This window comes from Plecotus auritus, assembly GCF_963455305.1.
Source record: "Plecotus auritus genome assembly, chromosome: 2".
NCBI classification, from domain to species: Eukaryota; Metazoa; Chordata; class Mammalia; order Chiroptera; family Vespertilionidae; genus Plecotus; species Plecotus auritus.
Window position 1 is genome coordinate 127,599,923 of NC_137771.1, and position 21,653 is coordinate 127,621,575.

The 21,653-nt window shown below is 37.0% G+C and overlaps 1 protein-coding gene across 8 annotated transcripts in view; it reads right to left on the reverse strand.

Annotated features, from left to right (window-relative positions):
* Positions 1–568: 568 nt before the first annotated feature.
* The window catches only part of ROBO1 (roundabout guidance receptor 1), a 1,316,070-nt gene continuing 1,294,985 nt past the window's right edge, over positions 569–21,653 (reverse strand). For all 8 annotated transcript variants that reach the window (XM_080657733.1, XM_080657738.1, XM_080657736.1 and 5 more), the window contains 4 exons: positions 20,145–20,297; positions 11,966–12,274; positions 3,801–3,997; positions 569–2,239 (listed from right to left, as the gene is read on the reverse strand). In XM_080657733.1, coding sequence (XP_080513859.1) covers positions 2,225–2,239; positions 3,801–3,997; positions 11,966–12,274; positions 20,145–20,297 — 674 coding nt within the window. In that variant the 3' untranslated portion in view covers positions 569–2,224. The remainder of the gene's footprint in view (positions 2,240–3,800; positions 3,998–11,965; positions 12,275–20,144; positions 20,298–21,653) is intronic.

Genomic DNA, 21,653 nt, shown 5'->3' on the forward strand with positions numbered 1-21,653 from the left:
GTCATAGGAAAAAAATGTTCACTAGATTCTATTGCTCTTGGCACTTCTAAGACATGATGCCCATCTCAAGCACCCAAAGCTGAATACTTGAATAGGCTGACTTTAATGAACAATAATGTGATAAGTACTGCATTGTTAAAATGTCACATGAATTTGTAACAAGAAAGATAGTTACTGATAAATATTTTGTAGTTATATAATTTACTTGTTGACAGACACAAATGGCCCAAACTTCCCAAATCTGAGTTATCGCAGTCAAATCCTATTTTAGAAATAGGTTAACTGAAATTCAGATACACATACAAAAGTATTTCAGTACAACATTAATATTAAAACCTTCCTCTCTGATCAAATGACTTTTAGGTTTTCATTCATCTTACATCTTTAATTTCAGTGGAAAAAAGGAGCATTTTTCTTTACCATAAAAAAACAAAAACCTGGTTGTTCATAAAACAGAATGTTTAACGGTCTGACAATATAGTAGTGAAATGTTAAGACAGCACACCTTGTGATTAAATGGAATAATTTGATCACACAATGAAAAAAAGAAATCAACACAAGAAAGAATGATGTATTTGAGAACATTTTTAATAAATAATGTGACAAAATTACTTTTTTGATTACTGGATTTTCAGTATGCAAAATTATGGCTAAAAATAAGAGGCTTCTTACATGAACATAATGAAAACATTAATCACATGGATTGTTCCCCTAGTACTGCACACCCTTTCTATGTAACTTTTCAATTATCTAAGTGAACACATTTAGTTTTTGGTGAATACCAGCTTTTTTTTGTGGTTCCATTTTGTTTGGCTTTGTTTTCCAGTGGTCAGGCCTGATACCTGTGTAGGAATAAGTGTATATTTTTTTCTTCAAATAGCACCAATTATAAAGTCAATAAAATTTATATAATGACAAAAAGGATCATAAAAATCTACAGTCGGAGAGCATTATTTGGCAAATCAAAGCACATAACGCCTCTATTTGAGCTTATAAGGAAATCTTGTAAGTTTCAACATTGGCCACAACAAACTTAAATCTCTTTTTCCTTAAGTCCAGGAAAAGTAAGAACCACTGGGTTTATGGCCCACAATAAAGTACGCACGTTACTTCACCATCTGTCATCATTCAAATATTCCAAATACAAACATAGAGCATTAACAAAACAGGTTAAAAACGTTTCTCAACATTTTTTTTCAATAAGACAAAAAAGGTTAATAGTTACAATGGTTTACAAATAAAGTTTAGTGATTGTGCTTTTAAAACCAAAAAAAAAAAAAAGTTTAAAAAACAGTGCATTACAAAAACAAAAATCAGACTTCCTTAAGTGGCACTTCTGAAAGTTGAACTGACACTACCAGAAGAAATTTAGGCCAGTTAAGATAGGGATGTTCTTATTCAATTGGTCATTAAAAACATCCATTTGTTTGTAATATGCATTTTTAATCAGTTTTTGATTGAAAAATAGAGTAAGGTTTTTGCTAGACTTACTTATGACAATGACTAGACAACCAGAGATCCAACTGGCTTCCCCCTACTTATCGAAAAGACGAACATTTCCAATAAGAATATACTTCAGTGATTGAAATGAAGTGAAAAAAAAAAAGTATCATCAGGGGTTGCAAAGAGTATATATTTACAGTGTTTCTACCCCATTCAAATTAATTGTGGTTCTGCATTTGCTATATTTTTATTTTCTCCCAGGAAAAGGTGGTATGAAAGACTGATTTTAAAATCATGTTACAATGAAGTGTGTTTTAATTTGCATTAGCAGTTGGTTATAGAAAGACTATATCTTCAGAGCCCTTGGCATGAGGTTGATTAATCAATTTTGTATCTTTGATCAATATTTTGCTATAAATTGGCTTGGTATATAAGCAGTGCAATGCCATATCTCAGGGGCAAAATGCAAAAGAACTATTCTGTTCCCTTTTGCTGGCTGATGACCAAAGCAAGAATTCAAACACTTCCCTTGCTGGAAGTAAGTGTAATGGTTTGTTCCAACAGTGAGAGGAATAGGGTGGTTCCTCATAGGGATAGGGATCAAACAACAATAAAACCCCAGTAAAATTTTTAAAAATGGTATTCCAGTAAGAGGAATAAAAACGACAATTTGTACACTCTGATTGCACTGAACATTTTATCTGGCATCATGTGTCATCAGACATGAGGCATCTTGAGTGACAATTTTCACATTAGATCTCACAAGCCTCTCTGGTAGTCTTCAGCTTTCAGTTTCCTGTAAGAGATAAGTTATTTTTAAGTTTGAAAATAAATCTTAGAGTATTATCTTATATTTACATGCTTTTATTCTTATGGTTTTTCGTTCTTTCACTAGCATACATTGGAAAGAGCTCATGGCAATCGATTCATTTGTCAACTTTAATTGGTTTTGAAAGAAAATCCAATAGTTCTGTAACAAGTACCAACTGCATTCCACACAGTGTGTCTGTGTTGCGGGTGTGGTGCTGGGGAGAGAGGAGCAGTATTAGGCTGAGTTCTCTACTCCTCCTATCCCAATTCAGCATTATAGCTCAACTTTTACCGGTTTTAAATATTGGAGTCATCTATATACTCATCTCTATTCATCCCACAAAAGGTCTCTTCTTTAAAAAACAAAACAACAACACAACACTTGAATAGCAACTTTTATAACAGTATTTGCAGGAGGAAAGTATTCTTATTCTAAATCTCAAAATCCAACTACATTGTGCATGATGAGAAATTTAATCAGATATAATTACTTACAATTTTTAATTTTATATTTTACAAGTTACAGTTTAACACTCCTTTACCAATATACTTGTGATTAAATATACAGTTGACCCTTGAACAACACAGGTATGAACTGTGTGGGTCTATCTATACATAGATTTTTTTTCAATAAATACTGTATATGTATTTTCTCTTCCTTATGATTTTCTTAATAACATTTTGTTTTCTACAGCTTAATTTATTCTAAAAGTCTAATTTGTAATACATATGGCATACAAAATATGAGTTAATTGACCGTCCATGCTATTGGTAAGGCTTCCAGTCAACAATAGGCTATTAGTAGCTAAGTTTTGAGGGAATCAAAAGTTATATATGCATTTTTTGACCGCATGGGCAGGAGGGTTCAAAGTCCCTAACTGCCCTGTTGTTCAAGGGTCAACTATATCTGCAAAAAATAAATTTGCCTTCAACTTGCTTTCTTATGAAGTGGAGAAAACACAATCTTAAAATGGGAGGCGATTTTAAATATTATAAGATTTATTGCCAACTCTGTCTGATATCTATTTATAGATTCCAACAAAGAAGTTTATCTTTGACTCAAGAAATGTTCTCTTCCACATGGAAAAGTCAGTGTCAGGACTGAAGGTGAAAGATAGTGGGCCAAGTCAGCTGGATTGGGCCCAGTGATCACTAGGGTGGCAGATAACACAGGCAGAATACCCTCACTCACATCATATAACTGTCACCTTACTGGGTTTTTATAACTTACTATAATACTATGAATTATAATTATTTTTAGATCAATAGTTCTTATTTCCTAAGAACATGCTTGCCATGAAAATTTCTTATCTGAATACTTGTATGAATGTGAACGCTAGATTTAAAAGGAAACTATTATTACCATTTAAAACTTTGTAATACATTTCAAGAAAATAATTATTTTTTCAGAATTATAGTTTCTGGCATCACTGATATTAGGGTTTGTGATAAAAAATAACATTTCTATAGACTGATAGATGCTCCTGACTTTAAGGCTGATATAATAACTAGTTTAATGTTGAGAAATGAAAAAAAGTTATACATACCTCTAATTCTTCATTATTATCTTCTCCTCTTTCATATCCTCCAAGAACTTGCATTTCTGCAATATTTCTTCGACCTACATTTGCTTGTTCTCTTTGTCTGCTTCCTGATCCCCTTGATGACATTGAGCTTGAAGAACTAGGATCTCTGGGATTATTGGATGTCGGAAAAGTAGGTCTACAGTAAGGTAGAATATCCTCTGTGTAATGAAATTTAACAAGTGCATATTAATACCATTGTACATTTTCATTCTATAATGTATCACTCATGTCTATAATTCTGAATGGGGAAGCATCAATGTTTTTGAGGAATAACTAAAAACACTTTATAACAACTAGAGGCCCGGTGCATAAAATTTGTGCACTGGGGAGGAGTCCCTCAGCCCAGCCTGCCCCCTCTCACATACTGGGAGCCCTCAGGGGATGTCCTACTGATGGCTTAGGCCTGCTCCCCGTTGGCTTAGGCCCGTTCCCCTTTGCAGGAGGTGACCAGGCTGATCAGGGGAAGGCACCAGCCCCATTACCCCGCTACTGCAGCCACTGCCAGTCACCGCAACTGCCAAGATATTTTCATCAACGCGGACTCCAGTCCCTTCACCATGAAAAAATGACAACTTTCTTTAAGCATTTTCAAGATGTGTCTTTCATAGGATATGACATTTCTTTCTTTGTTTTTCTTTTTATCCTCACCTGAGGATATGTTTCCATTGATTTTTTCCCCCTTCCCTCCGATCCCAGGCTCGGCCCCTGCCCAAGCCTAAAGCCTCCGCCCCAGGCTTTAGGCTTGGGAAGGGCCCTCCCCCCTCCGGCACCTCTGATCGCAGGCTTGGCCTCTTCCCAAGCCTAAAGCCTCTGCCCCAGGCTTTAGGCTTGGGAAGGGGTTCCCCGCCGCCCCTCCGATCGCAGGCTCGGCCCCTTCCCAAGCCTAAAGCCTCCGCCCAATGGCCGGCTGGGAGTGACCTGCGTGCGGAGGAGGTTCCCGGGACCCAGGTATGTATGCAAATTAACTTCCATCTTTGTTAGGTTAATTTGCATACTCACTCTGATTGGCTGTGGGTGTAGTGGAGGTACGGTCAATTTACATGTTTCTCTATTATTAGGTAAGATAATGAATAAGTCAGCACAGTATTTTGTAAATAAAAATAACAACTCTTGCTGTTTTCTTAGTAGGGGTTGGATTCCACTCAAAAGCTTTTATCCACCTCAAAATCACTTGAGAACAACATCTTTAAAGAAGTAAACCAAACCTGGAGTCAAATTTGGTTTCCAGTTCTATCCTTCACTATGTGATCTCGGGTTATTTCAGGCTTTAGTTTTCATTTTTCTAAAAACACCCCGTGGAGCTTTTAGTATTCATGTGAAAAGAGAAGAGATGGTAAAATCTCTATGTAAACTCTGAAGAATTATTCTAGGGCACTTAATAGAAACGAAGCCCAGTCTCCTCTAACTACCAAAACAGAGCCAAGCTCAGGTTCACTTCCCAGACAACAAGATATCAAGCTCCATTTCAACATCACATTTACATGGTGGAATCCTGATCTCAGAAGCCTCCCATTGTTGCTAGCTTCAAAAACAAGCCACTCCAGTTAAGTGACGTCTCCTGAATGTCTATCTCCATACTCCTTTAAATCTGTTTCTAGTTCTGTTGATTCATCCTCCAACCACTCACTTCGCTCCAAAGCCTGCCCACTCTACCCTTTGGACACCAAACACATAAAAAAACAACTCCTCTGCATGTAGTTTTGTTTTCCTTCCCCAAGTACTTTCCTCGGTTGTCCGCATTGTGTGAATGAAATATGGTTTCCACCAAAGTTCTCTCCACAGAAAGGAGGACGGCTTGTCTGTAGCTCACTAACACCAGCTCGAAATCATTGTGTAAAAACATTATCTTCTGGTGAAAGCCAAACCATGTACTTATGGAACCTTTTTTTTTGCTCCTTAATGCTACCTTTCTCCTTCCATTCTATTCATCACAACTTTCACTCCCGAAACAGACTTCAGACTCACTGAGGTTTCACAGTCCACGAGGACCACTTCTTCTGCAACTTAACTTCATAGCACTTGGTCTCCTATAACCTTCACCTTTTGTCTCCTATTCAGCAACCTTTTTATCTCTATTGACTTTAGTTTTTGACAAACTACAATATGATAAAACCCTTCTCTTGCTAAAAACTTTCCCCTTAAGCTTGTGCGCTATGTTAATTAATATCTTTTTCCTCACTGCTCAGCAAAGCTTCTTGAAAAGTAACTTGAACTCTATTGGTAGATACAACTCCCATTCACTCTGTATTCCAGGGAAATCTACTCATGCCCACATTACCACAATGAAACAGAAAATTCACTGTTGACTTTGATAATGCTAACCATGCTTCAGTCCTATCTCTATTCTTCTCTGGCCTTAATCTGGAAACCACTATCACTTTAAACATTACTACTCTCTTAGCTTATGGTCTTCCTTCCTTCTTGGCCAGACTTCTATGGGTTCTTCTTATGCAGTGCCTCTTAGATATTGATGCCCTGCAGGTTTCTACTTTTAGCCCAATATTTGTTCATATACATATTCCCACTCCGGATGATTTCATCCGTTCTCACAGACTATAACCTCTTCTGGAATATAACTGTCATGAGAGTGGGTATTTTTATCTGATTTTGTACTGATATACTACCAGCTTGACATATAACAGATCATCAGTAAGTAGTTTTGAGTGAACAGGTGAGTGGCTTCAACTGCTATTTACATGATGAATTATTCATTCGTATTTCCAACCTGTGAACTATGCTCTAAATTTTAGGCTCCTACGGCCAGGTCAATTGAACATTTCCTCTTGAGTGTACCTCAGACTCAACACATCCAACATTAATTTCATCATACTCACTCCCCTGAGATTTCTTCTTCCTGTATTCCCAAGCTTAGCTAATGACATCACTAGTCATTAAGACATCAAAAACGAACAATAAAAAAAGGAATTATTTTAGACTTTTTCTCTTCCTTCCAACAACCTTAAATGCCCAATTCCAAACATTCCAGCATATAACAGGTGAGGCTGATTTTCAACTCTAAAAAGTATTTTGAATTTTCTCTCTCAATGATCCCTGTTCTCATAGCCTGGTTTATATTCTCTACATCTCCTGTCCAGGAATTGTAAATATCTCTTAACAAGTCTCTGCCTTTTGAGTTATTTCCCTCTAAACCAGTGGTTCTCAACCTTTCTAATGCCGTGACCCTTTAATACAGTTCCTCATGTTGTGGTGACCCCCAACCATAAAATTATTTTCGTTGCTACTTCATAACTGTAATTTTGCTACTGTTAATGAATCGTAATGTAAATATCTGTGCTTTCCGATGGTCTTAAGCGACCCTGCTAGCGGTTCTCAACCTGTGGGTCGTGACCCACAGGTTGAGAACCGCTGCTGTAGAGCCTAAGACCATCGGAAAACACAGATATTTACATTACGATTCATTAACAGTAGCAAAATTACAGTTATGAAGTAGCAACGAAAATAATTTTATGGTTGGGGGTCACCACAACATGAGGAACTGTATTAAAGGGTCACGGCATTGGAAAGGTTGAGAACCACTGCTCTAAAACATCTTCATTAAGCCACCATTTTCTTATAAGAACTACAGGATCTCTATTACTTAAGCTTACATTTACCTCAAGAGCTTCATCTTTACTATCTAGTGGTACTGAATTTCTTATAGTCGCCTCAATGTACCTCAAAGCTTTTCTCTCTCTTTTTTTATTTTTATTTTCTTTTGCCCAAGGATGTGTTTTTATTGATTTTAGAGGGGGGGGGGGGGAAGGGAGAGAGAGATGTGAGAGAGGCACATTAATTGGCTGTCCTGACCTGGGATTGAACCCACAACCGAGGTATGAGCCCTGACCGGGAATTGAATCTGCAGCCTTCTGGCATACAGGATGATGCTCCAACCAACTGAGCCACCTGGCCAGAGTTGTACCTCAAAGCTTTTCATGCTGACTTCATCTGCCTGAACACTCTATCCACTCTTCTCACCCAAGCTAAATTCCACCCATCCTGAACACTCAGCTTATGTGTCATTTCTACCAGGAAAGATCAAGAAGTTTTTCTTTACATTTCCCAAAAGATTGGGATAATTGTCCCCTCTCTGGACTATCAAGTATCATGGCAGCATGAACATTATACCAATTATGAATACATCTGTGAATCTATAGATTACCTGTCTCCCTCTCTGATAATAAGATCCTTGAGGTCAAGGTTCATGCTTATATATAAACTAGAGGCCCAGTGCACAAAATTCGTGCACGGGGGTGTGTGTGTCCCTCAGCCCAGCCTGCACCCTCTCCAATCTGGGACCCCTCAAGGGATGTCCGACTGCCCGTTTAGGCCCAATCCTACTGGGCCTCACAATCCAGGACTGCTGGCTCCCAACTGCTTGCCTGCATACCTTCCTGATTGCCCCTAACTGCTTCTGCCTGCCAGCCTGATCACCCCCTAACCACTCCCCTGCCAGCCTGATTGATGCCTAACTGCTCCCCTGCCAGCCTGGTCACCCCTAACTGCCCTCCCCTGCAGGCCTGGTCACCCCTAACTGCTCTCCCCTGCAGGCCTGGGTCCCTCCTAACTGCCTTTCCCTGCAGGCCTGGTTGCCCCCAACTGCTCTCCCCTGCTGGCTTGGTCACCCCTAACTGCCCTCCCCTGCAGGCTTAATCGCCCCCAACTGCCCTCCCTTGAAAGCCTGGTCCCTCCCAACTGCCCTCCCCTGCTGGCCTGATTGCCCACAACTGCCCTCCCTTTAAGGCCTGGTCCCTCCCAACTGCTCTCCCTTGCTTGCCATCTTGTGGTAGCCATCTTGTATCCACATGGGGGCAGGATCTTTGACCACATGGGGGCAGCCATCTTGTGTGTTGGAGTGATGGTCAATCTGCATATTACTCTTTTATTAGATAGGATAGAGGCCTGGTGCACGGGTGGGGGCCAGCTGGGTTGCCTTGAAGGGTGTCCCGGATCAGGGTGGAGTTCCCTTGGGGCATGGGGCGGCCTGGGCGAGGGGCCTGTGGTGGTTTGCAGGCTGGCCACGCCCCCTGGTGACCCAAGTGGAGGCCCTGGTATCTGGGATTTATTTATCTTCTACAATTGAAACTTTGTAGCCTGGAGCGGAGCCAAGCCTTCTGCTTGCTCCGTGGCGGCAGCCTTTTTTTGGGGGATTTATGTATCTTCTATAATTGAAACTTTGTAGCCTTAAGCAGAGGCCTGGACCGGCCAGGGTGTGCGGAAAGCTTGGCTTCCTCCATTGCCGGGGAAACCCAAGCCTCCCTCCTGCTCTCTGTGGCCGTAGCCATCTTGGTTGGGTTTATTTGCATATTTGCCTGATTGGCTGGTGGGCGTGGTCGGTGGGCGTGGCTTGTGGGTGTAGCAGAGTGAGGGTTAATTTGCATATTACTCTTTTATTAGATAGGATTTCAGGACTAGTATGATGTTTAATAACACAGTTGATGTTTGATATAGGTAAAAATAAATTGAACCAATTGAGTAAATGTCCGCCAAAAGACCAGACATTCCACTCTCTCTAATTAAAAACAGTCATTTGTTACACATGTAAATAAGGGTGCCTCTTTCATTATAAATAATGTAAATTGAGTAAGAAGGTGAAAATTATAGCAATGCATAGAAATATTAATTTAATGACACACAAAGGTCTATGGTTCAAATAAGACTTTGGGAAAGCAAGACATAAAATAATAACTGGTCATGTATAACAGTGTTTTCCATGGAAATAGGTTTCCTTATTTGTAGAGTGATTGTTCCAGTGTTGGTTCTTTCATTAGAAATATTTTTATAAGACAGAGGACAACTTAATTGAATTTGTGAAGATTGATATAAATAACTTAGTCCTTTGTTCTCATTCTGCATACACCAAGTTCTTTCTGGGTTTATACAATTATTTCCTGAAGAAACCCAACTACTTGGGAGGGAGCTTGTTTATGAGCAGCGAATTGGTCCATACTTTCAGGAAAGATACAAATCTAATAATTTAGACCATGACATTTCACTTATGAATCATCACTTGGAGTATAGTTACCATGAGTCAAAAATTCAGATAATCTTTGGCTTAACTGATAAAAATAAGGTAAGTCCCTTAAACTGATACTGTGGTGATGTCACCAAGTACTGTGTGAACATGCAGTAGACACATCTGTCTGAAATGCACAGCTTCACTCATCACTTCACTGCCAAGTCTGGCCCTAGGTCAAGAGTTCAGGTTTCTGTCACAGAACAAAGTGAAACTGTCCTCCATATGGAAGGAAGTTGCTAATGGCCAGGTGCCTAAAAAAAAAACCCAGAACAACAGATTGATGTCTGATCTCACCAAAATATATCAATGAAAAGAGAGCAGTAAAGTACCCTTAGCTTTTTAAGATTCATTTCCCTATCACTTTTTCCTGACTCCTTCATTAATGACCTTCCTTTTCTTGTATCTCTTCCTCTAAAATGTTTTTTTCTTCTTAGTCTATAATAATGTTCACATACCTTTTCCTAAAACATTCTCACAGATTCTGCCTTCCTGCCAAACCCTTTCCCTACCTTTTTTTCTCTCCCCAACCTTCTAAAAAGAGCCTGTGCTCACCATCTTCCTTCCACAGTTTCCATTCACTTTCACACCCCTGCAGTCTGTGTTTTCCTCTGACTACTTCACTAAAAATAGTTCTTTTGAATATCACATATAAACAACATGTTGCAAAATCTTTGTATTCTCCCCTACCTGCACCGTGGACCACCATTCACATTCCACTTTTATTTTTGTGGCATTTCATATTTCTTAAAATTTCCTCCTCCATTCTTTCTAGGATAGTATTCTCTCTAGTTTGGATACCTTAGTTATTTTATATCTGAGTGGGTCCTTCTCAGTTTGCATCATAGAATTTTGTTCCTATGCCTAATCTTTAAATATGATCATCCCTGACTACTGGTGTGCACATTCTCACAGAGTATATTGTATCCATCTCTTTCCAACTTCACATCCACTGACTTCATATAAGTAGCTTGAAACCAGCCATTTTGGGAGTAATTACACAAAAGAAGCGAATGGCTACAAATTAGGGTTTTGCTTTGTTTTTTTCCTAGAAAATCGATTACTATACATTAACCAGTATATCACTGTTGATAATTTGGCCTTTGTAATTCATGCAATTTTTACCTTTGTGATAGTTCTAACATCCTCTCTCTAGTTGTAACCTTTCTCCTGATTTTTAAACTTAGTTCTCTAAATTCTTATTAATTTTTTCCCATATCTGTATTTTTGACAGCATCTTACTCTATTCAAAACTGAAATTATTTTCCCCATCACATCTATGATTTTCCCTGTTTTGTCTACATTGCTTAACACAATTATGTTCCACTAATCTTACAGGCCATCTAATTAACACTTGAGTAACTTTTGTTTTTACTCCACTATTTTATTTTAGTTTTCTATATTCAGTTAGTCACCAAGTCCTATTGGGCCTATCTGAAATACCTTGTAGGCTGTTTTCTCCTCTTTATTGCACAACTGATTTAACTCAGTACTTTCATATTTTATATCTAGATTATTTTTAATTTTCTGATACTTTCATTTACCTAATTCTAGTCTCTTCCTTAACTATAATGTGCTGCCAGTTATTTTTCTAAAATACAAATCTGATTATATATTTTATTGCTCAAAATTATTTGTTGGCTCACTGCTGCCTATATCATAAATCCCAAACTCTTTAGCCGAGTATTCCTGGCCTTCTCAATCTGGCCCAGCCACCTTTCTAGTTTTATCTTTTACCATGTGTCCCTAGCCCCAAATATCCTATTCTCCAGCCAAACTGGAAAGGAGTAGTCACTAAACATTCAATTTCACACTTCCATATTGAATGTTTAGTGACTACCTATTTCCTTTATTTGCTCTTCCCTTCTCCCTATATAATCTGTAGAAATCATGTTTTCCTTTTTTGAAATACAACTCAAGTGGCATCTAAGGAAGTCTTGTATAATGTATTAGAATAAATTATAAAAAATTATTTGGGTATATGCATATCTCCTCCATTAGAGAGCAAATTTCTAAATCTTACTGCTTTTCATATGTCCTTAGAGAACCTTACACCATACCTTGCAAATATATGTTCAATCTATGTTTACTTGGTGCTTAAATAAATCAGTACCTTGGATGAGATGAGTCTTTGCTGGTGGAAGGTCCCGTTTTGCTGCCTTGTTTCCGCGTCCTTTCCCATCATTTTGCTGTTCCTGTGTTTCTCTGGGTTCACCTGGATTTGTTCGCATTTCAGCAACTTGTCTTCCATCCAATACTTCCCTCCCCTTATAATTGCCTCCTTTTCTATCTGATGATCTGTCTGTTCTTGCTTCTATACAAGGAAGTTTTGGCACCATGACAGGTCGTACTTCCAGCTGTGCCTTGGATTGGACAGTGGGTGACTTTATAGCAGGTGGTGGCACAGGAGGAGGTGGAAGATCTAAAATGAAATGTTTAAAATACTGTAAAAGTCTGCCATTTATAAAATAAGCAAATATTAGAAATATCATTGGAATCACATTCATCTGGGATTAGAACAATTGAAGGCAACCAAGGAATAAGAAGACCAACAATTTTAATGTACTTTTTATCTAGCACAGAAATATTCATTCACAGAGCTGAAGCTTACAGATCATGTAGTCTTAGTATAGCTAATATAGGCATAAATGCTGTAATCTCCCCAACCTCCCAACCACTACAGATCTTCCTAATTGATTTCAGCACAATGTTGCTGATTCCAAATACATAGCTTTACTCCTTCAGACAACTACTTAAAACTGATTGAAGTTGGCACTTGAGTTGAGGCATATTTGCTGTCTCTAATCCAGCCTAAATCCTTTCTTATTTTGAACAGGGAAACTCAACAACATGGACCTTAAATTATTTTCCAACCTCAAAGGTAGCTGTGACCAGACCAGGACTAATGCCCTCAGATTCTTAATTTCTGACTCAGTGTTCTTTATACTATTTCATTCTATCACATATTTATAATCTACCGTTCATTGATGGGAATCTCTTAACTTTGTATATGCAACCATAGGTTTTAAATCAGATAATCACTGGAATAAATATAGAATAATTTCATCTATCTATAGTTATAGCTATATGTTAATATATTACATATAATAGAGAATTGTATATAATTCAATTTCTTATATTATAAATACAATTAAAAGATACTTAAGTATAAAATTAGGCATAAAGTTTGAAATTTAGAAAATTTATTTAAGTGGTACTATCTTTTAAAATAACTCTTATGTATACTCTAGGGAGGAGAAATATGTATCTTTATGATAGTTGGTAAGTTAGTAGAAGAATATGAAGAGATTCTAGTTTTAGGGTTTTTTTGGCTGTAGTGGGGATGATGGATTTGAATCCAGGAGACCATTAGGTTGTTTGTAATAGTTCATGAAAATAATGACAGGGGATAGAACTATATTAGTGGCTATTCAGATGGCTGCTTAGATGTCTTTGACAGAGATTAAGGAAGAAAAGTCAATATTATTTAATAATCAACCAAATACAGTAGGAAAGGGAAAGGAAAGAACCTAAATGACTTTTAGGGTTTTTGTCATAGTTGACTAGGTGGATGAAAGAAACATCACTGAAGATAAATAATGCAAGGATGAGGAAGTGATGTTTTATGAAGAAACATTGTAAGTTCAATTTTATTTTATTTTGTTACTAGTGACCTGGTGCACGGATTCGTGCACATTAAAAGGAAATTAATTAGAAGGTGGCCAGCAGGGCAGGACTGGGTGAGACGGGCTAGACACGCCCTGGAGCCAACCTCCAGCAGTCCCTCCCCAGCATCTGCAGAGTGAGCGGGGTCCCTCCGGCAGGTGGGGTCCCTTGGCCTGGCCTGCGGGGATCAGGCAGAAACCAGCTCTCCGACATCCCCCGAGGGGTCCCAGAGTGCAAGAGGGCACTCTGCAAAGTTGCTGTCATATAAACAACTTTGTATGGAACGCAAACCCAAGTGTGCAGTAAACCACATTCGAGGCCGACAGTGCCCCAGCAACAACATAACCCACGGCCGAAGGTGGAATCGTGCGGCCCTGCAAGGAATCGTGTTCCCTCCTCTCTGGTTTCAGGGTGCGTCACCTGAGAACTGCTGCTGCCAAGTCACTGCAGCTCGGCAGCTCCTGTGTTGAGTGTCTGCACCCTGGCGGTCAGTGCATGTCATAGTACCGGTCAGACAGTCAGACACTTAGCATATTAGCTTTTATATATATATTATTTTAAAAGTATTTTTTATTGATTTCAGAGGGGTAGGGAGAGGGAGAGAAACATCAATGATGAGAATCATTGGTTGGCCGCCTGCTGCATGCCCCCACTGGGGATTGAGCCTGCAACCCAGGCATGTGCCCTGACCAGGAAGGGAACCATTAACCTCCTGGTTCATAGGTCCATGCTCAACCACTGAGCCATGCCGGCTGGAATGTAAGTTCAGTTTTAGAAAAGTGAGTAGGAGAAACCTTTGAAGTATACAGATAGAGATGTCCAACAAAATCTGAATTTCAAGAGAGGTCAAAACTAGAGATACAGGGATTTGGGAATTATCAGCATAGTTATGTTCTTTTTTAACTCATGACTTTAGAAATGATAATATTTTTACATTTAGATATTTAATGTCTATGTGATAGAATAAATCAACTAAAACTTTATAAAACATCTATTAAATGTTTAGTATTATAAAATTAACTTTAAAATTTTAAACAAAAAAACCCATATTTACATGGTAAAAAATTTAAAAGTCTGTAAGATCTTAAAACTATGACCCCCTCAAACCTCCCAACCTCCATTTTAAACACTCAATATGATTATGCAGAAATAATGTTTGAATGGTTTTTTATAGATCATTCCAGAAATTATTTATTCACATAAAACAGGCTGCCAAGTCAAAAAACATCAAGGAGCACCTTTCACTTCTGAAATGATGGGATTATATACAACACAGTGGATGTCTGCCCACTGACCCAAAGTACCAAAATCAAATACACAGCCTTTCTTTCTTATTAAGAACAATAGAATTGTACCTCTTTTACCTGATTGTGTAGTTGTATACATTTCCCTATATGTACATACAGCTGTATTTCTTTTTTTTAAAGTTCATATAATCCTATTTAATGAATATATTATTATTTATTAGTCAATCCCTACAGAGAAATATTTAGGTTGTTTCCAGATATTTTAGTATTACTGACAATGATCTACTGACTATCATTATCATATACCAGCATGAGAAGCTATTGAATATTAAAATTGTGTATTGAAAATTCTTAATACAATAGCAAATTAAGGGTTCAAGGAAGCGTCAATTTTAACCTAGTGTTTCTCATTCTTATATTATTTAAAAATAAATTAACCCTTGTTTTGTCCCGTAGGTAGATTTAAATTTTTTTGAAATTAGTTTTCTTTTGATATTATGTGCTAAAGCTAAGACATTCAAAATCATTGTAATGGTCTTTGAAAACAAAAAACTTGAAGTACCATCTTATTACCAGCTGTTTTACTCAGGACTCCATTATTAAAACTTTTACTTACATTTTGTTGTTGTTAGTTTTCATGGCTCACCATGTTCTTTTATTTTTTCATATAGAATAGCCTCAAAGTTTTATCTAAAACGGTGGCCAAAGTACAACCAACAGCACTAATTTTCCCCAGATTCTAGAAATTCAAATGATTTTAGTCTTACAACATATATTGCCATTGTCACTAGTGCATAACTTTCCTCCTTTACTACTTAAAAAATAAATTTAAAAAATAGTACTTAAAAAAGATGTAATATCATGAAAGCACCTGCCACATCTGCTACTTGTTTATTAAAAATAACTAAAGAGAGAGTGTTCAAAGAAAGACTATATCATGTTGTTTAAAGCTAAGAAACCCAACACCACGGAGTCCTAGAGTTCAGACTGAAACTGTAACTTGAAATGGGAAGAGGAGAAAGTCTAACTCTGAGCACATCTGGAAGCACAGGGAAGAGTGCCTACAGTCTCATTTCCATACTATCTGCTTTCTATACACTTAAACTGGATTGCAAGCAGATATCAGGATACTGATGAATGCCAGTATCATCAAGTCAAAAAATGTCTGGGCTTAATAGATATCAAAACTGATGATTAATACTGTTAAAAGTCTTGGTAATATATGACTCTCAAGACAAAAATCTATTACAAGATGCTCTATATAGATGCTATCTATAAAAAAGATTAAAAAAAGAGAGAATCAGAGAACCCAATGGTTATTTTAAAAGTTCTAACTTCCTGTATATAATTACTACTGTATCTAATTGATAATTATAGGGATATGCTGGGAGTTTTTATTTCTTATGTAAATAGATTACCAAATAAATTATTTTTAGGTGTAATAAAATAATTAGAATCAAATCAGGGATTATCATAATATAAACAATTCTGTATTTGATGTAGTGATAAATAGTACTTTCATCCAATTCATGCCACTAATAGCTCAAACTGGATTTAACAAATGGATCATGAACCTGTTATATATATGTCTAGGCTCTTTATATAAAGAAGTAAAGACCATTCTTTACACAAGACTCTCCAAATACCAGTATAATGCATGTAAAGTAGTATGTAGGAGCATGCACATGCAGACAATTCTACTGCATTAACTTGCTATGGAGACCAGCACTCTATTTACTTAACTGCCTAAAGCCCCAAGACCTGGTAATTAATAACAAATCAAGTCAAAATAATGTCATTCCAAAGAGGATGGTGAATTTATAATTTATGAAAAGTAGGGCTAGAGAAATAATGTAGATTTGGTTTTTAAATCAAGTATGCAAATGCATTGGAAAGGGTTGAAAAGAGGAGTGGGAAGAATCTATTAGAAAGTCCTAGAAATGCACTTATGCTTGGTTTTAACTTGATAGGATGCTGACTGATAAATATTCATATATTTTCATCCTACCCTTCATCTGGATTAACCTTGTAAGTGGCAAATTTGAAATGAATAGTTAGATTATGCCTGTCCCTGTGACTACAGCATGGAGCACTTGGCTTTGCACTGGGTTCTTCCTACGTGCTAGGAGCAAGGTATGGTCACAGTGTCACCCATCAGGGCTAAACTGTGTCTCCTCAAAATTCCTCTGTTGAAGTCCTAACCCCCATTTCTCAGAATGAAACTATTTGGATTTAGGGTCTTGAAAGAGGTAATGAAAGTAAAGCGAGATCCTTAGGTGGGCACTATTCCACTCTGACTGGTTTCCTTATAAGAAGATATTAGGGCACATACATACATTGAGGAAAGAAAGAGTAAAGACATAGGGAGAAGATGGTCATTTACGAGCCAAAAAGAGAGACCTCAGAAACAAACCCTGCCAACACCTTGATCTTGGACTTTTAGCCTCCAGAGCTGTGAGAAAATAAATTTCTGTTGTTTAAGCCATCTATTTTATGGTACTTCGTTATGGCAGTCCTAGAAAACTAAGGCTAAAAGTCCAACAGAGCTGACTGACAAAAATCATTACAAATTATTCTTCATCATCTCAGACATAGCCACACTTTATCATTCTTTATGCAGTTTACAAAAATTCAGCAAAAAATTTGTAATTTAAACAAAATTTTCAAAGTAAAGATGTAACAGTCTCAAGACTGATACATCATATTCTGAAAAGAGTTCACATAAAAAGTCTATTGACAATAATCAAACTCATCCATCATAGTTTATATATATTTAATTATTAAAAAGCAAAAATTAAAAAAAATACCTTCCATGTTTTGCTAATAGATTTAATTCAGATTTTAACAATTGGTAGCTCTTTCAATTATATTCCCCTCCCCTTTCTCTCTTTTTTAAAAATATATTTTTATTGATTTCAGAGAGGAAGGGAGAGGGAGACACAAACATCAGTGATGAGAGAGAATCATTGGTCAGCTTCCTCCTGCATGCCCTCCACTGGGAACCGGAGCTCACAACCCGGGCATGTGCCCTGACTGGGAATTGAACTGTCACCTCCTGGTTCATAGGTCAACACCCAACCACTGAGCCACACTAGGTAGGCCCCCACCCTCTTTTTTTTTTTTTTATAATTGTACAAACTGTGTCTGTCATTGAGTTTCTTCATGAAATAGTCTGAGTATTTTTTCAGAAAATGCAGTACAGTAATTTGATAAAATAATTTCCGAGAAAATTACTTTTGTTTCAATGTCCATTGTTTCAATGACCACTGTTATTAGGAATATGTGCATTTCTTCTATTTGGTGCATTAAGAAGAATATGCATTTACATAATTTTAATCAATCAATATGCATTATGTGGTATACATAAAATAACACATAGCAATGCTATTTTTGTCTTTACCTAATTAGAAAGCATCCAGAATTAAAGTTAAGACTTGTTAGGACAATAAATATAACTAAAAAAAATACTTGATTATCAAAATGCTGAAAGGAAGTGAAAGCTAAAATTTAAAAAGTAGCTTTAGTCATATTTCCATTTTGTCTGTTTTTGTGACTTTGAAAAAATAAATATCGACTTCTACATTATAACATATACTATGATAATTTTACATAATTACTTTAAGAAATAAACAAATAGAAATCCAAAAATATTTTAAATTAACTTTTTGGCTTTGCAAATATTTCAATTATTTCGTTGTTATTTCTAAAATGGACTTGAAAAAAAACTTGGTTGCTTCATTGTTCAGTTTAACAGCTATTATTCTGGGATTAGTAAGAATTTAAATTTATTAAATATGCTGAAATAAGTACTACAGAATGTGGGACAATACATATAGATCACAATTTTCAAGCACAGTGCAATTTGTAACTATAAATTTATGCTATGCCCTTTAAGTTGGCATTACATTACTTAAAGTATTTTCAAAAACCATCATTCAATGCCAGAAGCCTCTCAAACAAGTATAAATAAGAGGCAGAAAGAGCTACACACAGCTCTAGGCCAGATTTCCTCCCTTATGAATTCAACTTTGATGTGTTTACATCAAGGTTTGATGTTTGACCCAATTTTCAGTTAGGGGCATCTCTCTTCTAGATAATAAAACTAATACAACAGCTATAAAACTTGCAAAATGCCATTAGAGGGGTGCCATAAATGTAAAAGTGCTGATAGAGTTTGGCGATTTATACCTAGCGCTGTCCCTTCACAGAGGCAAACACGCACAAAGCCACTATAATAACCCTTCAAAAATCAGATAATATTCTGGCAGCACAGCTTCACTGACAAAAGAGTCCTAGGCAGAAGCCAGGAGGCCCAGGTGTGCCATGTCCTGCCAGTATTTAATGCAGTCTAATATCAGATAGATGCTAGTGAGAGAAAATACTCTGAGTAAAATAGAGATAATAGCATGGACAGCCACTCATTGCAAAATTACTTGTGCTCATCATGCTGTGAGCTTTGTATTAAATTTTTCTGTCAAGTGGCAGGAATCACAGGGAGAAGTGCCTCAGAAAACCCTGCTTGTAACCTTGGATAAATATCTATAATATTAAGCTTTCATATGATAATGGCAAATGATGCCCTTTTGAAAAATTGCTGACTGGTAATGAAAGTACTAATCAGATTGCGGTGGGAGAGGACCCGGAGGTAGGGAATGCTGTGACACCCTTCTTCCCCCGCCCCTTCAGCAAATTTAGCAAACTTGACAAGATGGGTGAGTCTGGGAGAATTTATCTTACATGAATTTCCAACAAAGCCCTTGGGGTTGTTTTAGAAAACGAGAAGGTGGCAGTTTAATAAACGCTGGGCCACCTGAGGCACTTTCATTAAATACTTTCTTTAGACAATATCCCAATGTTTGCATTATTCTCCTGAGCTCCCTTGTGAATACAAGCCTTAACTCTTTAGTGAGAGTCAGAACTGTCTGTAAAGGCATGAAGAAAGATGATTCTCTTTGCCTCTTGGTGCACAACATAACTGTTGGTAACACCATAGTTAGATGAATATTCATATGAGTTAATTGTCTTCTATTTGAATGCAAAATTCCACATGGGGAAAAAATGAGGACACTCTGGAAGATTTATCAATGAATCTGATGAAATTTTATACTATAACATTATTTCAACTACATTGATGTCTACTTGTCTGATAGCTTTAAAAAATATTAAAAGTATACATTGTTTATCAACTTATCAGAAAACTGCAAGGACCAGAGAGGCCTGACAAGATACGGAAGGCGATCAATCCTGTAAGTATTATAAGGCTTACTGTTAATGAATGCTTAATGTAATTTCTAATGTTAGTAGATGTGTTTTCTAGTCATGAAGAGCCGGGTAAATGTGCGAGATTCATAGATACTTTCATCGTTTCAATGGACTTACCATCTGTGTAGGCTTCTCTGCGCAGATGTCCTGGCTGGTGTTTCGGTTTCTTGGCTGGTCTGGTCTTCTGCATCACAGCAGTGCTCATGTTGCTGTCCGTAGAAACAGGACTTGTGGGCCGAGGGCACTGGGATGCATGGAAGTGTCGGCGGCCTGAGAAAAAGAAATCAGAGCCAAGCTCATCAATAAATTGTAATAATAATAATCATGAAAACTAGAAACATCCCTAACTTTAAAAAAAGCTTTACTAAACAATTTTAGCAAATAATAAGATTTCTGATACTCTGCTTGCACTGTCCATTGGGAAAAATACTTTAAAGGCATTTTCAGGCTGTTTTTATTTTTTCCACAGTACTTTTATCCTATTAAAATTTATGGTACCTATTTATTAAAGAAAAAACATTCCAATTATTTTTTGCAATGAACTGCACTAAAATTATTGTTAAATAACTATTAATTAAAAATTTGCATAAAACAGTCAATGTTGCTTTCTTAAGGAATAGCCAGAATGAACAGTATTAATTAAATCTTCTATTTTAATTAAATATGTTTGTTATTCTTTGAAGGTAGATTCCCACTATCTTAATATATTCTCCAGTATCTTCTCTTATAGAGGCCTGGTATTAAGCTAACTCACATATTTAGACCTACCAAAAATACTCACACCTCTTTTTTATTGCAAGATAGAAACTTGCAGGTTCTGGATACTTCAAATGACCCCTCTTGAGACTTCTATTTTTCTTGGTGGTGGCAGAGGTGGGTTTTGATTATAGATATACCTCAGAGATACTGCAAGTTTCATTCCAGGCCACCACAATTAAGCAAGCACCACAATAAAAGGAGCTGTAATCTTTTTGCTGGTGGCGGGCCTTGCCTTCAGTTTGTAAAACACACATCAGTGAAGAGCAGCAATACAACCACAATAAAATGAGGTATGTCTTTATTTGGCTTTGGAGAGACAATATTCACAGGTACCAGGGATAACTGACCTTGCTAATCAGATAAGGTGCAGGTGAGTGCTCTCATAGTCTCTGGCTGTCTTTCAGAGATGTTGCATAACAGTGGCACCGCACACACATTTAATCCATCATGGCAATGGACATCTATTGGCCCTGTATTTGACCCTCACTATTTTGGTTTCTAGAAATTTCAAAGACACAAATCCAGAACTTTTTGTTGTACCATAAGAAACTTCCAACAGACCTAAACATGTTTTTTGACTATAAATAGGAGAATCCACGTATAGTGAAATCAACATATTTAAAGGTGCTAAATGAAGCATATAAATACTAGTAAGACATGAATTCGGCCAAGTGAGAAGCAATGTGATAGGATCATTCATTCACATTAACTTAAGTCATATGATATGCAGCACCCTTTCCTGAAAAGAACATTTTAATAGGCAGATGCCAGTGCACGTTTAGTTCATTATAATTATGAGCCAAACTAAAACCAGGAGTGCCACTAAATTACAATAAAATATTAAACCAAACTCTCTTTAGATATGAT